Below are 16,965 nucleotides of genomic sequence, written 5' to 3' on the forward strand. Positions count from 1 at the left end.
TGTATATTTTCCATATAGCCACGTCCTATCTACTTGCACAAACGGCTTGCAGTGGGGAAATGCGCGCACACATGGATCAAACGTCCAGAACATCCGATGGAAAATTTTTTTTTTCTGATTGTAATTGGTCATCCGGGCCATAATAAGGTCGTGTCTGTAACTCAATGATAGTCCCAAGTACGTACTCCCGCATAGCGGCTATCCATCCCTGTAACTCGTTATACAATGCATCGAAATCCCTATACAATTGCTCCATTGCCATTTGTTTAGCTATCCACGCCTTTCGATATGATACTCGATACTGAAACCTTGCCTGCATTTCGGCAATCAGTACTGAAACTTTAATGGTCGGCATGTCCTTCACCATTGGCATGATAAACGTACAGATGGTTTTAGAATCAAGTTTTCCATGGTCTTCAGTCATATGTATTGATGTACACGTGTGAGGCCCAACAAATTTGCGTATCTCCCACATCTGCGATTTTTGAATAAATGCAGCTCGTACACGCCAATTACAGCCTTCCGCTGACTTCCAACACTCTCCAATATATAATGTCGGTTTAGACACTGCAACTTTGTAATCCACTGATATATTCATGCTATACCGCTTAATAGAAAATACACACTCTTTTTTGCTTTCGAATCTCTGGCCTACCAATAACTCCTCATGATTAGAATTTATGGCCAGCCGGTGAGCAGGAAGTATTTCAGGGTACTCCGGAAACTCAGCTTCATGCGCCTCGTTGGGGTCTATGAGCGACATGTGTGGCCCAGGGTTATTGTGTATCATAATACGTCGCATCTGGTTCCCCACTGAAGATGCGTTAATGTTTCCATCGTCATTCACATCTTCATCGTCAATATCATAGAGGACATCGTCCACATCGGGATCACTATCACTATCGACCTCTTCATCACAATGATCACTATTATCGTATCCATCATCACCAACCACGTCAATATCGGGTGTAAGATTAAGATCGATATCGATCCCACGTATAGTCAATTCACTATCAACGTACGATATTGGAGCCACCACGCACGGTTCTTCAGTTGCATGTTCTTCACCATATGTAGTGAGATCTTCATTCTGCTCCATACCGGCTAACTCAGCAAATAAGTGAATCGGTGAATTTTTGTCACTCCCATTCCCACAGTAAAGAGCTATCATTGTCTCCACGTCTTCGTCGTCTACAAGTTCCATTTCGGTGACTTTGATAGGATCTGTCGAAACTGGAAACTTGTAGAAAAGTTTTGATATCCTTCTCCCACAATGTCTAACAATTTTTGCGTTAATTCTTCCCTTCATATCATCCAATGAGACATTTCTATTAAATCTCATTGCTATTTGTTACCGACATTCAAATATGCATCCAACGGTTGTTGTTAAGATGATTCCATCGAAATAAATGCATATGAAAAATTGATTATCCATCTTCAATACTCAATCTGTTAAAAAAATAAACAAAATTTCTTAAAACAATTTCGAACAATAAATAAATTACTTAAATACAAAATTAATTAATCAATATGCAATTTTTTTCATTCATAAGCTCATACTTTTTCAGTTCTAATTTTGTACATGAACAACATTTATTTTTACATTTAACCACTTATATTGAGTTCTACATTTTCGTCCATCTCCGATCCCGTATCTTTTTCTGGGAAATTCTCTACAATCCAATTTAGAAATTCTTGATTCTCTTCATATTCATCTTCTACAATCCAATTTGGAAATTCCTTGGGATATTCTGCCTCTTCAATCTTTATAACTGGTATTGAATATATAAGTTCTCTTGGTAATTTCCTAACAACTAATTTATCCATCCATGGTTTGTCAAACACATTTTGCTTCCCAATTAACTTTCGTGAACCTATACTTTGTCTCGCTTTCCTTGCTCTATAAGATATTATAAACTTCGCGAAGTTATAACTAGATTCCAATAGGTTCGTGGTACCGATGTCTTCCAAAGTTCGTCTAAAATGATTTGATGCTCCTGTTCTATTAATGTCCCTCTAAGGGTTAAGTATTGCACTTTATTGTTTCTAATCACTTCATGACATATCCACAACACTTTTTGCATCTTTTGATTTACGGTAAAAAGGTGTTGAACAATGTCTTCTTCTGGTTTCATTCTGTAATCTTGGACTTCTCTCATCATCTTATCAACTTTCTCCATTTGTGCTAAACTTATTATCTCATCAGGCAATACCAAATATGTTGCCATTTCTAACAATATATATAACAAAAATATTTTTAGTTGTTATCACTAATTAACAATTACTTTATAATAGTTTTACTAACATAAAAACTTTCAAATATATTTAAAAAATTTAAAACATAAAATTCACAATAAACACATAATTAATCTAAACACAAATTTTACTAACATTTCACAATAAACAAAATAAATTTTAAAACAAAACATAAAAGTAACACTAAACAAACTATATAATACTAACAAAATAATTTTTTCTTATCATAATCTATTTTATTTAAAAAATAACAACAAAAAAATTACCAAACTATATAATACTAACAAAATAATTTTTTCTTATCATAATCTATTTTATTTAAAAAATAACAACAAAAAATTACCTTTTCTTTTCTTTATTCTTCTCCTTTCTTTCTTTCTATCTTCTTCTTCTGTAAATTTTTTTTTCCAATCTGGTAGTCGAATGGAGAGGGCAGGGTGAATATATACTAGAGGGGGTTAAAGCTGTGAGAAAGGCACCACTGGTGCCGCCTGTGGGGTACCCTCCACTGGTGCCGCCTGTGGGGTACCCTCCACCCTTATTTTATTATTTCTTTATCTGCAAATCTGTCAAAAAAGTTTAGATTTGAGGGTCGTGCCGCCTATGCACCACCCTCTATCACTTGCAATGACCCATTTTCATATATAATCTTAAGGACATCCCATTTTGATTTTTTTTTCATATTATTTTAGTAAAAATCCCTTAGTTTCCCTATGGAGTTTTTGAAATGTTTATTAAAAAATCAATGGGCTTCTTTGCGCATGTGACCAAGGTTGCAATTCAACATTTGATGCGCATTTTGGTCTAAAACTCAAAGACAAACTACACAATTGTCTTGTATGGGAAAAAAATTTATTTATAAATTTGATAATTTGTGTATGGGTTAAATTGTTTTTGGGGTTTGAATTTGGTAATTATTGTTATATTGGGTTTGAATTTTTTTATCCAAGTTAAGCCCTAAACTTAGTAGTTATTCCCGCGTTAGGGTCTAAATTTTTTTTGATGAAGTTAATCTTTGACATTACCTTGAAAACTTTAAAGTTCAGGTCCTAATGTGAGAATAATTGTCAAATTTATGTCTTAGTATGGGAACAACTACTTAATTTAGGGACTAATTTGGACCAAAGTTTTCAGGCCCCAATATGGGAATAATTGTCTAGTTTATGCCCCAATATAGAAATAATTATTAAATTTATGGTCTATCTTGGACAAAAAAAAGTTTAGGTCCCAAGAGGCAATAGTTGTCAAGTTCAAGTTCCAAATAGTGATTTAGCCCATGTTATTTTATGTATTATAATTATATTTAAAAATTTATGTTGAAAATACCACGTTTAATATATATATATAATTGTAAACTACACCTAACGTCATTAAAGTATTAGTGAGTTTATATTTTGGTCACTTAACTTTAAAAAGTTACAAATGGTCATTGAATTATTTGAGAGTTTTTATTTAAGTCATTGAACTATTTGAAAGTTTTATTTAAGTAATTGGTTGCTAAGTTTTTTTGTTAAAAAAAGTTTGACTAGTGAGCTCCAACTAACGGTTTGATGATCTGTATAGTAGATCAATACCCATCAACGAGTAGTGGAACATACCTTAGATCCAAGTCGATCTGACGACCAGTATCGGAGATAGGAGAATAAAGTTGTTAGATTTGGGTTCCCAAATTTATGACATTTAAAATTATTTCATGAATAAAAATAAAGTGTAAAAGAGAAGGGGAATAGGAGTTTTCGATTGGTGCAAATGGAATAGAGAAAACTATACAATAATAATTTTAATAGTATAATAACTTAAATAAAAACTTTTAAATAATTTAATGATGATTTTGTAATTTTTTAAAGTTAAGTGATTAATTTAGGTTATTGTATAAATAAAAAAATAAAAGGTAAAAAAAGAAAGAAAGGGGAAATTTTAATTTGAGTGGAAGAAACAATATCGTCTTGGTTTTGGTGACAAAACCGTTTTTGTTGGGTAACGTATTAAACTCTTAAATATTGGAATTTCTGGATCCCAATGCTTGTATGATTTGGAATCAATACTATTTTATTAATTAATGAAAATTGTAAAGGGTAAAGGGTTTTGGTTTTCATTATTTGTGCTAATTACATGTGAATTAGCATTAAATTTGTTTAAACATCGGGTAAATACATTTGGTTTCTGAATAAATTCTTTCAACTTAGATTAATTTGGTTCATTAATGTTAGTTTGTGGGTTTTCAGGTTTATTACAAGTAAATATTCTTTGTTATGTATGGATTTATTTTTTTATATCTTTTTTACCATTTAATGAACCATAATTCAAGCTCTTTTTGCTCAAAATTTACAAAATTAAAAGTGGAATGACAAAATTTCACTATTTTTATAATAATAATCAACAACAAAATTCAAAATTAACCCATGAAACTTGTTAATCATCAAAGCTTCAAAGACATTTCCCTACAAAGCACAAAAGCTCTCTTATAAAGCACCATTGTATGAACTTTCCCAGCTTAGGTTGTTAACAGGAAATGAAGGGGATCTAACAACCCTAAATCTACACAAAGCAATTGGATCTAAGTCCCTGCTTGGGCAGTTCTAAGCAAGGGCCACAAAGGCTATATAAATGCTCATGTTGACCATAATAACATTTCTATTTCATTTAAGTTTATTTTTTGTTACTTTGTTGATTTAAACATCAAAAAATACAACAATAGAAGGATTACCTTCAATCATTTTAATTCAATCCACCAATTTCAATGATAACAATATAATAGCATAATCTTTATTACTATTTTTAACCATTGAGTTATTGCTTCACAATTCCACCAAACTTACTAATAACAAATTTGAAAAAAAAATTGAAAGAAAATCAAGTAGCTAATTAATGTGTCTCAATACATTTAAAACTTGTTTGGTTGGGCACACTATCTATGGGTTGTGGGTCCATTGAACTCTAATTTTCACACTTATATATTACGATTTTGGCCTAAAATTAAGAGTTTGCTTTGATAAAATGGATATAAATTAATGAAGCATATGTACCTAATTATATTGATCTATTATTTTCAAAATTTGTCATTCTATTTTAATTTACAATAGATGTCATAATAATTAAAACAAATTATTTTATATCTACTTAATTTTCAAATTTTAAAAAAATGAAAAGAATTTTTTTCACAAATAATAAATACAATTACAAATAATACTCTCGTTCGAACAACTATATGATCATAAACACAATTGGATTGGATTGAACCTATAATAGAAAAAATATGGACGAGATCTATAATGGTGGCACTTAAGCCAAAATAAAATTTAAATTAAAAACCCACATATAATTGATCTAACACATATTAGGACTCGAATTTGGGATCATCCATAAAAAAAATTCTCTCTTTCGTTCTTCAATTTTGAATATATATTTTTATTTTATTTCTTTCCCACCTAACGAAATAAAAAACCGAGTATGATGAGAAAATTTATAAGGCATGATGACTGAAATAGCATCTAATATTGTTTACTTCTTCTTTTTTTTCACTTTAGCCTTAATCCCCTTTGTTTTCCATAATCACTTTGATCATCAATTATTAAATTTTAGTCAAATTATTTTTCTTTGAATGAAAAAATCTAATTAAGCTATTAAAATTTTAATGGTAGTGATATAGTAGCCCGCATGACAGTTGTCTATATTTCTTAAATTTTTTTAGAAGATATCTACATCAATAATGAAGTACATGCGGACTGTCATGTACATGAGTTTGGTCAACTTTTTCATAAGAAAAGAAATTGTTAAAAATTTAAAAATTAAGGACTAAAATGATTTTTAAAAGAATAGAATTAAAATAACAAAAGGGATAAATATCATGTACTAAATTTGTTATTTTGCGATTTATAATTCCAATGTCATGTGAAGAGAAGCCAATTATGGCATAAAATAAGTGCACATGATTTGCTTAAAGATTAAAACACATTGTTGAGAATACAAACATTTAATTTGGTGTTGTTAAAGGCATTTACTCATTTCTTATATTAAAGTTTCTCTGAACCCACAGTTTTGCATAAAATAAAAGTGGTCATATTCATGAATGTCACCAAAGGATAATAACATGGGACACACACCCATCCTTTACAAATCATATATATAATTTTGGGCAATCAACTTTAGCAAGTATAGCCCCAATCTAATATTCATCATTTTGGATGTATATTCACGTATGAAGAAAACTTTAAAAGTATGTGTTGGATACGTCTGGCGCTCACAATCAAGGACGAGCAACATAAATTAACTTCAGTTTCGGGTTCTATTCTTTCCAATCAACATTGACCTCGACGTAATAATGATTTGAGTCAACCACTCTTAATAGTCAACCACAATTTTCGTTACTTAAATCATTTAATTGATACTATTTTTAAGTTTAAAGATTAAATTCGTTTGTGTTTTAAAAATGGATTTAATTGATTTTGTTAAAATAAATTCAAAGCATTTTGAGAACTTAAACATTTGTTAATGTTGATATTGTGTGTAACAAGAGAGGTGAACTAAGGAGAGGAGAGTGGTTGCTATGGAGGTCAGTTCATCTAGTCGAGAAGAAAAATCGAAGGTTATGGAGATTGGTCGTGAAGAGAATGTAAAGGTCGAGAGCTAAGAATGCATTGGCAGAGTGTAGACTTAGTATTCTTGAAGGGTCCTCCTTTCTCTATTGTTCCTAGGGTATTTACAGGCAGAGGTCCCATGTAATGTGATGTTAACGTGTTGGACTTACCATCATTACAAAAAAGGTGAGAGGGATGTCTTAATGGGACAAGGATGTTTATGGCAGGACCAAGATTGTCATTCCTTCTGACTTTGATAAGATAAAGCAATTGAGCCCACGTAATGTTTGGTGACCAAACGACTCCATGTTCTAGATGTAGATTAGGCCATTTGTTGTTCGGATAATCATCCCGGAAGGGTGAGTTCACAAGTGACCTTTCAGCTTCCTGATGGTAAGCTTACTGTTCAAGCATTTTCTATGCTTACTACACGTCTTAATGTAGATGGGGGTGTAACAATATTTCCCCCCTTTAAGTCAAGAGGAGGGTTATAAAGTGGCCTTCCTCGAGACACTTTGATTTGATAACTTTCTCTTTTCCAGGTTGTATTGGATGGTGACTTTATTTTATTGTGAAACATTACCCAAACATTTGCAATTATGCCATAAATCTACTTTAAGGATTATGCTTCTGGGGAGTTGTGATAATGATAAACAACAACCATTTGGAACAGGTGGTAAGTTGCTATTCAGTGTCGTTTGTTCTTCAAAACGATGTATTTTGGGAGATAAGTTTATATATTCTCTGGGTTTTCTTCTTCGAGATTACTTTGCCTTTTTTTTAAAAAAAAATTTGCAACTATTGTTAGTGATTTATTAGTCTTTGTTGGTTTTCTGGAATAATTTTTGCATTTTTGAAGTTTTTTCGTTTCATTTAGCTTTACCCTTTTTGTTATTTGTTGTTATCATAAATGCTTTTACCATTTTTTTCTAAAATTTTGTTAACAAAAGATGGAGATGAACAATCTAGTAGAACTCAAGGAATAGGTAATTGTTGTACTGGTCATGTGTTGGGAAATGTGCCCATATTGTAGTAAACATGTAGTTGTTTTTTATATATTTGAACGATGAATAAATTGATAAAGTTAATTTCACATCTCACTATTATATCTTTTATGTTTCTACCTTTCATGTTTTGCATACATAGCGAAATTGTGACAAACAAATATTAGCTCATTGATTGTCTAAATTCAAACTGATGATAAGTGGCACTGTAAGAACGTTTATATTGTAAGAAAGACAACTTACTTTAATGGATAATCTAAATGAGTCTGTAATCTCGTAAAAGAATCAAAGTGAGCATCTGATTCAAATATTTAAAAGGATTATTATGTCATTTACAATTCCAATTAGGGAGATGACTAGTCTTGGCTATCAAAACAATTGACTCTACGAGTAGAGACATAGATGTACTCATTAGTAGAATGATACATTGGACTGGACCCAAGTTGAATTCATTATGAATCCGTTTGTGAATTGATTCACTTATGACGTTCATGTGTGACTTACCTAAATCATGAGTTAGTCATTGACCATGCGCATATAACTTATATGCTTTGATATAAGTAGAGGCTTATGCTCTAAAAATGATCTAGCCGATAGCCGGTATGTTGGGTACATGACTTGTGTATGACATGGATTTACTAGCAATAATGGAATTCATAGCTCGATTAGAGAGTTAACAATATCATCTCATTGGCATTGTGTAGATTGATAAATATGTAATCTGGTCACTAGTTGCTTGTTCTCAAATGAGCAATTTATCACAGTCATTAGTTGGAAATGATCATATTAATGATTAAGAAGACACAATGGTGACAACGAGATAAAATAGGATTATATTAAGTGAACGGGTTTAACTTAAAGGAATCAATGATATCATATGAATGTAACACACATATGACGAGATCATTGGACAAAACAGTTAGATAAATTGCTTTCATAAAGAGTATGCAATAAGAAGTTTTCAATCATGGTACTTCTTGTGGACTGACTCCATGATTAAGTAAATTGTGAATTATTGGAACGATGCTTCTAGACATAATTGTAATTACTTGAGCTTAATTATATATGTTTTATTGATCCCTCTGCTAGCTCAACAGAAGCTCGATCAAACTGCATTTGAATCTGAAGAAACTATAACTTTGAAAATAATTTAATTGAGTCGATTTATTCGATGGCAAATTAAATTAGGCGATCATGAGAATTTGTTCAATTAGAGAATTTGGTTAAAGAAATTTCTTCAAAAATCTCAATTATTTTTGGAAAAATTATTTTTTATCTAGTAAAATTAAATTAATCAAATTAATAAAAATAAATATGATATTTTTAAAAATTAATTTTCAAGTCAAAAAATTGGCTCAATAAGTAATTGAACTTGAAAATTAGATCTAAGATAAAAAAAATTCCACTTAAGAACCAAAAATTGAGACCAAGACCAAAATTGGTTAAACCAGGCTCGGTGTATAAGACTGGGTTCATGGTCCAATTGATGGCTAGACTGAACTGGTCACGCCGTCACTATCCTAGACTGAACTGACAACAGCAAAATCGGCTGTCGCACCAGCCAAGCATGGAAATGCCTATTCAATGGTGCCCCGACCATGGTAGCAAGCTATTCAAACAGCTTGCTAAGGGTCTCGACCAACCCTATCGGCAGCATCGCACGCCTAGCCAAGGGATGCTGCACCCTGTGCAGCTAGTTGTGTGAATGACCAGCTTGGGCAGACACCTGTTGATTGTGAAAAAGAAGAGGTTGGGTCGTTTGAACGGCCAGCCCCGCCCCAGCCACAACACTGGCGGCCTCGTGAGGAGACGTCGAGATAGCTAGGCCCATTCAGGGAAAAAATGACATGGTTCAGGGTATCAAGAGGAAGTTATGCTGACAATGGCACCACCAGGCACGATGGTTGAGACGAAGGCGATCCAGCAACAAACAGATGGTCGGCGGCGATGATTCTTTGACAGTAGAGTAGTGGAAGAATTATACTTCTAGTGGAACTACCAAGCAACTTAATTTCAAATTAATTTTTCCAAAAATAATATTATTATAATAAATTTAATATTAAATTTAATATAATATTTATCTTTATAGTATTTTATTAATTTAATATTAATTAGTAATTTTAATTCTGGTTGAACTCTCTCTAAACTTTCCCTATATAAAGAGAGTTTGAATCATTATTCTCACACTTGAATTCAAGAAAAGCTGTAGAGAAAAAAATCTCTGAAGAAATTATTTCAGAAAATTTTTAGAGATATTATTATTTACAAATTGACCCTAAAAGTTTAGAGAAATTATGAAATTGCCTCACTGGTAATTTTGTGAAAAAAATTTATGATTCAAAGCGAGCCCACACTCAGCAGATATGAGTTTAAGAATAGCGAAGAAGGCCACTCAGTCAAAGCATTCATCCTAGACGAATAAAAAATGTACGAATTATGATTAAGTGTTTATTATTTTAGATAATATAACCAAGTTATGTTATTGTTTTGAAAAAAAATTTAAAACTCTGGTTTTCCTTCGAACCTATTTTCTACTGCAATTTCTAAACCCAATTTTCCAACACCATGCTTCGTTGAAAGAAGTGGTAAATAGTCAGAAAGCGGCCATAGTCGAAGTCTGACAAAGCTACTGCCACAAGATCCGAAAAAGGGGTGATGAGCTTGCTGTTAGTCTCAATTATCCATGTTCTACAACCCATCAGAAGATGAAAAATTTACTACTAAGTCTTGGTTTGCTCGCTAAACATCACAAATATGAGTTTAGTATCTCAAAAAGGTCGCATAATCTAAGTAAGGTTTTTGGCCTTGATCTATTGGTCGAAGGCCTAAGTTCTTTCTCCCGCTATTTCTTCTTGAAGTGGGTTTTACTCTTGCTCTCCCAGATTTCGTTTTGATGTTTTGTACAACTTCCATGTGGTATCGAGTCAGTTGAAAAGTCTTTCCTTGTGGCTACTTGTTGATTTTTTCATCATGGTTCGTAAGAAATGAATATATCTTTCTGACCGGTTATTCTGATACATGTTTTTCTTATGGGAGTTGAATAAGGATCATTTTCTCAGGTTGCTCGAATTCAAGCCTTGAACATCCACTCCCTGAACAATGACCTTATTTTACGGTGGGAAGGTGACAATGTCAGTGGATTACAGCAAGTATATCCTCATAGAATTGAAGTTTGAGAGAAGATTCAGTTTCCTGTCGAAGTAACACGCCCTTCTACTGGGACTTGATATTATCTTCCACACTTACAGAATATTTTTAATGGTTCTCATCTCTTTAAAATGATGAACCAAGAGAGTCATCAGTGGTCTCCTTTGAGATCACTTTGAGGAGTGTTTTCAAGTACTGTCTTGGGGAGAGGGGTGTTAGCAATTACATCGTTCAAGATATAACAGACGACTTAGATAGTAATAAAACTGTGCCATTGGCTTATTATGTTTTTCCCTTTCATATAAATCTGGGATAGCTAGATGCCTTTGGGGGTTAACTTTAGAGCCTATTTGATACATCACCAAATCGTGTCACCTTCCTGACTCCAAGCGAGAGGTGCCACCAGGTACCAACCCAACCATTCCTCAACTCTGAGGTAATCACCAAATTGAGCTTCCTCCTCCCGATGCTCTAGATTTTCTCACCTCAAGACCTCCCGTGAAGCTCTCAACTCCACAATAAGTTTCTCATTCCGAGCATTTCTTTGGTTAAAGATACATTGTTGCTCTTACTACTCCTTGAAGCGATGCTTTTGTTGAGAGAATCACTCTTCTAGGCATTGCAATTTCTCTTGGGTCTCTAAGTCATGAGGCTGAGGGCTTTGATGCCTACTAATTGGAACCCTGGTCTAGTGGAATGGTGGTTGTTGGTGGAAGGAGTGTGTCTATGAGATAGGTTACAGCTTCTTGTAAGCATCGAACTATGCGACCAAAAGGTCCAAGAAGGGTCACACTAGGTTGTGACTAAGGTGCTACAGCTATTGGGAGAGTTGAAGTGGTAGGAGGAATTGTTCCTATTTAAACAATAGGAGTGGTAAAGTTGGAGGCTAAAGAATCTTTCAGAGCCTTTACTAGTTGTTCCAAGGTGGGGAGAAGGATAGTTGCATACTGTAATGAGCTTTAGCAGAATCAGATATAAAAAGAAGGGTTTGTGTAAAGCTCAAGCCAGTAGAAATACCTGAGATAGGTGGTATAGAGGTGTCGAGTGGAATAGAAGAGTTGACTTGCTCAGCTGGGTTGTTGGTCTGGTAGGTTTGATCAGCTGAGATGCCACTTTGGGATTGAAAAGCCATGCCTTCCACACTCAGCCCATGAATGGTTAATATTGTGTACAATAAGAGAGGAGTATTAAGGAGAGGAGAATGGTTGCTATGGAGGCCGGTTCATCCAGGCAAGGCAGAGAGGTGAAGGTTATGGAGAGTGGTCGTGAAGAAAATGTAATGGTCGAGAGTTAAGAGTGTGTTGACATTGTGTAGAGTTAGTATTCTTTAAGGGTCCTCCTTTCTTCATCATTCCTAAGGATATTTATAGGCAGGGGTCCTATGTAATATGGTGTTAACGTGTTGTACTTATCATCTTACCATCATTACGAAGTGCATAAGTGTCTTTGATGGGATGAGGATGTTTGTGGTAGGACTGATCATGTCATTCATTTTGACTCTGATGGGATAAAGTTGTTGAGCCCACATGATGTTTGGTGACCAAATGCCATGTTCCCCATGAAGTTAGGACATCCGTTGTCCGAGTAATCATCCCGGGAGGGTGAGTTCACAGGTGACCTCCCGACTTGCTGGTGGTAGATTTGCTATTCAAGCGTCTTCTCTGCTTGCAATGTGAGCGTAGCAAGATTTGTAGGTTAATCAAATGGGAAACCAGATATTGAATGGTATAAAATTAATACAGATGATGTTATTAGCTTGGAAAGTGGTGAAGCTACTGCAGGTGGGTTAATATGGGATCACCCAAGGCACCTGGATTTTGGAGTTCTGTAGAAATATGGGATGATGTTTTGTTATTCAATCAGAATTTTGGGGGTGTTTTGAATGGCTTAAAGACCGCATGGAAATTGGGTTTACACCCTATAGTGCTTGAAATTGATAGTTTAGCTGCAACGCAACCGATTCAGAACAGGTTGGCAGCACAAAATCATTCTATTGTTCTTCGTTTCATTACATCATTCTATTGTTCTTCCTTTCATTACTGGTTTTCTACAATTACCTTAGGAAGTTAAAATCAAGCACATATATAGAGAAGGTAACGAATTTGCTGACAGTTTAGCTTCGTTGGCATACTCATACTCGCTTGGAATTCGTTGCTTCTTGTAGTTGCAGGACGAAATCTTTAGGCTTCTACATGATAATAGTTCTAGTGTGACTATTATTGATTTTATCCTCTAAAATAATACCATTCAATAACAAGCACGTGGTATATTTTTATCGGAAAATTGATAATTCAAAAATAATTTATAGCCAAAAAAATCTTTAAAGACTAATTTGAAGTCAAAATAAAAAATGGTAACAATAAATAACAATGAAAAGAAAATGGGCAGCAAAGAAATTCGACTTTGGACTCTAATTTTGACCTTCGGTTTGACCATGAGTTGGGCTTGAATTTGAAATGAGATTTAACTTTGGTTTAATTTCGGTTCTAATGTTAATTAAATTTAATTTAAGAGTTTTTGAGAATTTTCAAATTCAATTTTTTTAATAAATGGATAGTTAAATTATTAAGAATTGGATTCGATAATAAAGTTTGAATTTAAACTAGAATAAATCTCTGAATTTAAACATCACTTTTTTCAAGTAAACCGAAAATCTATAAATTTAATTTTGAACTAAATTGAAATTTCAATCTAACATTAAGTTCAAATTTTCTTATTTTTTTCTATCCATTCGAGGTCTAAAAATTGAAATATGATTTAATTTTAATCCAAAAAAAATATAATCCAACTAAAATTTAAAAATTGAGGATTAAATTGAAAAAAAAAATTAGACCAAATTAACAAAATTAATAAATGCTATCATATTTAATGGACCATTATTAAAATGTAGTTAGTTTTAAGGGATTTCTTAGCATTTTAACCTAAAATAAAATATATTAGGCTCGATGATAAATATTAAACATAGAATATCGAGTTAATATTTAATACATTATGGGTGAAAAAGCCCGGTAAATACCAATGTAAATAAGATATTAACTTCGAAGATACAAAACTAGGTCCTTTGATCTCATTTGCATGCCAAGAATTAGCCCATAACTTTTGGACGCCAACCCGCAATTACGTCGTCGGGACTAGCACGTGTTTTCATGAATGAATCCATCGAGAAAATCGTCTGCAAATGAGAAAATAATCCGATCAAACACGCACGCATGCATGGCATGTATTTTGAAGTCGAGGGCTAAAAATCACGATTTAGCTCGTGTTACGAGCGCATTGAGATGAGCAATAATATGTCATTGGTTAGTTCTAATATCTACTTTTTCATGTGGTTCAAGCATAATAAACGATGTACCTTCATGTAAGATTTCGTGTAGGGAAGTGTGTCCGGAATAGACCATTTCTTGTAATGCCCTAAAGCAATCTCGAGATGGTATAGCTTTGGTGCTACAGATAAGTCCGCCGCAGAAATCTTCTCCCCGTTGATAAAAGGACCCTTAAAGGAAAAAAGTATAAATCGATTATGCAGCAAGTAAACGAATCGTAACACATTTAACGAACCAGATAGAGGCCTCACGTTTTCTTTGATATAATCATTGAATGAGCTTAACTCGTCAAGCAATGCTTGCTCTGTTCCATCGCTAGGATCTTTGCTTTTAAGAAAACCGATGAATGTGGAGAAGATCTTCGAGCCACTGCAAGAGAAAACCGAAAGCTCGATATGACGTCATCAATGATGCTCAAAAACCAACACAATTTCAAGCAATCATGAGATAGTCATGCCATATATCGAATCATAAGATGGTTCTCACAAAAAATAGAATTTTCAAGGATATATCGATGTCTCAACCATTAAACAGAACATGTAGCTAAACAAATGACTGTAAGCGCTGCAATCACTCAAAGCATCGAAATTAAAAGTACAAGATAACAATACTATACAGCAAGCAGTGCAACACATCACTTATTCACTCAAAAACAGTTTATAAACATCAATATGATCACTAAGACATACACCAATGCTTTTTCCTGCGGAGTTACCAATGGTGGATCGGGATACTTTTCTTCCAATGACTGAGCAATTACATCAGAATCAGGAACCCATTTGTCTTCGAATTTCACTACCGGAACCTTCCCTTCGGGGCTGATTCGTAAGAACCTGAATTCAACCCATTGTTAAAACGAAAATATTGAACATAGCACATTACTGTCTACAGTGTTCCATGGATATACATATATATATATATTACCATTCTGGTTTGTTTGACAAATCTACCAACTTCATTTCATAAGGAAGATGCTTTTCTTCCATAGTCAGCAATACCCTTTGGCAAAAGGGGCCTGAACCACACATTTCACAAATAAATGAATAAATAAATATTCCACCATAACCCAAAATTTCGATAAAAATACCATGAAATCCTTTTTAGTAGGAGTTGAATTGCAATATTCCACCTCTACTAAAAAAATGGGGCAAATTAATCTTTGTATTTTATACTTGTCCTTCTGGTTTCATGCATTTCTATTGAAATTTTCAACAAAAATGACTGATAGAAAGACTAATTTACCCCCAATTTTTTTTACCTAAGAGGGCATAATACAATCTGACTGCCTCCAAGATACTTTTACCCCAAATTTTCTAAAAAATCAAAATTTCCTCCTTTCGACCCTAATTTTCTTTCCCATTCTTAATTTGAAAAGCAATAAAAAATGTTCAATCTTTATGAATTATATATAATTTGATTAATTGAATTCTCAGGATTTTAAAATTGCAATCAAGCTAAAACTAAATACATATAAAGCATATAAATAAAAAAAGAACTGAACTTTTCTTTCTTTCTTTGTTTCACATTTTTTCAGTAAACAAACAAGAACATCATAGAAAGAAAGAAAGAAAGGGATTTTACAGTCAAAATTATATCATATTTCCCAATTCTAAAGAATAAAAATTTCCTCTTTTGGACCCTAATTTTCTTTCCCATGCTTTATTAGAAAACAAAATCAGAAAGCTTCAATCCTTATGAATTATAGTTGATTAGTGAATTCTCAAAACATACAAAGAACAATATAATTGAACTTTTCTCTTTGTTTGTTTTGTTTCACATTTTCTCAGTAAACAAACAAAGAAACAACATCATAGAAAGAAAGGAAGAGATTTTACAGTCGCCAAGCTTATTGGGAGTGGTAACAGAAGCTTTAACGCAGATTTCAAGAGGAGTAGTGTTAATGGCCGCCATTGCAACTGTGAAGGTTCTAAAAGTTGAAACTTTGGGTCCATTTCGATGGTAAAAGGAAGGGTTCTGAGGGAATCGAATGCCCAAAGCTAAATTGTGTTTAAGTGAGGAAGACAATGCTACTGCCGTCGACATTTTTTTTTTTTTTTGTGTGTGTGTGTGTGTTTGAAAGTGCGGATTTTCTTTTTTTTTGGTTATCTCCGTTTATGTTTTTTTGGGAGGCTGTTTGTGATAGGAGGTTCAAACTGTTAACTGTTTTTGTGTTTTGACACGTGGCAAAATTTTTAAAGCGTAAAGGTGTACACCAATTCTGTCTTAAAAGCCTAATTATATATGGGCCTATTACAGGCCTATGTGGCCCATTTTCCTAGCCTATCATTTTTTTCAATATTTGTTTGTTCGGTGTTGATGCGCCGGGCAGCTAGCCTGGCCCAGTCATTTCAGCCTATTTTCGGTTAGGTTTGAGTTTAGATTTTTTTAATTTCGGACTTTTTCGATTTGATTTGTTTTCCTGTTTAAATAATACAAAATTATTATTTTTTAATAGTAAAACTAGTTATTTGGATCGTTTGAGATTCTAGACATGGTTAATGAATAGAACCGAACTTAAAAGATCAGACTAATTGGATCGAGACATTGGTTCGAAGAGAGACATCAGTACAATTGGTTCAGGAATTAGTATGGGCCAGCTAAACTAGTAACCGAATCAAATTTTCATTTGAAGACTTTTTTTTGATAACTTATTTAATC

At 33.3% G+C, this 16,965-nt stretch overlaps 1 protein-coding gene across 1 annotated transcript; it reads right to left on the reverse strand.

The window, feature by feature from the left end:
• Nucleotides 1-13,898: 13,898 nt before the first annotated feature.
• On the reverse strand, nucleotides 13,899-16,522 carry LOC107887344 (glutathione S-transferase DHAR3, chloroplastic). Its single transcript, XM_016811545.2, has 6 exons — nucleotides 16,143-16,522; nucleotides 15,232-15,322; nucleotides 14,997-15,140; nucleotides 14,559-14,676; nucleotides 14,337-14,477; nucleotides 13,899-14,156 (listed from the first exon to the last, which is right to left on the reverse strand). Exons 1-6 carry the CDS (start codon nucleotides 16,348-16,350, stop codon nucleotides 14,070-14,072), a joined length of 789 nt encoding a protein of 262 aa, XP_016667034.1. The 5' UTR covers nucleotides 16,351-16,522; the 3' UTR covers nucleotides 13,899-14,069.
• Between the last annotated feature and the right edge of the window lie 443 nt (nucleotides 16,523-16,965).

Source organism: Gossypium hirsutum, chromosome A07 (assembly GCF_007990345.1).
Source record: "Gossypium hirsutum isolate 1008001.06 chromosome A07, Gossypium_hirsutum_v2.1, whole genome shotgun sequence".
Classification (NCBI taxonomy): Eukaryota; Viridiplantae; Streptophyta; class Magnoliopsida; order Malvales; family Malvaceae; genus Gossypium; species Gossypium hirsutum.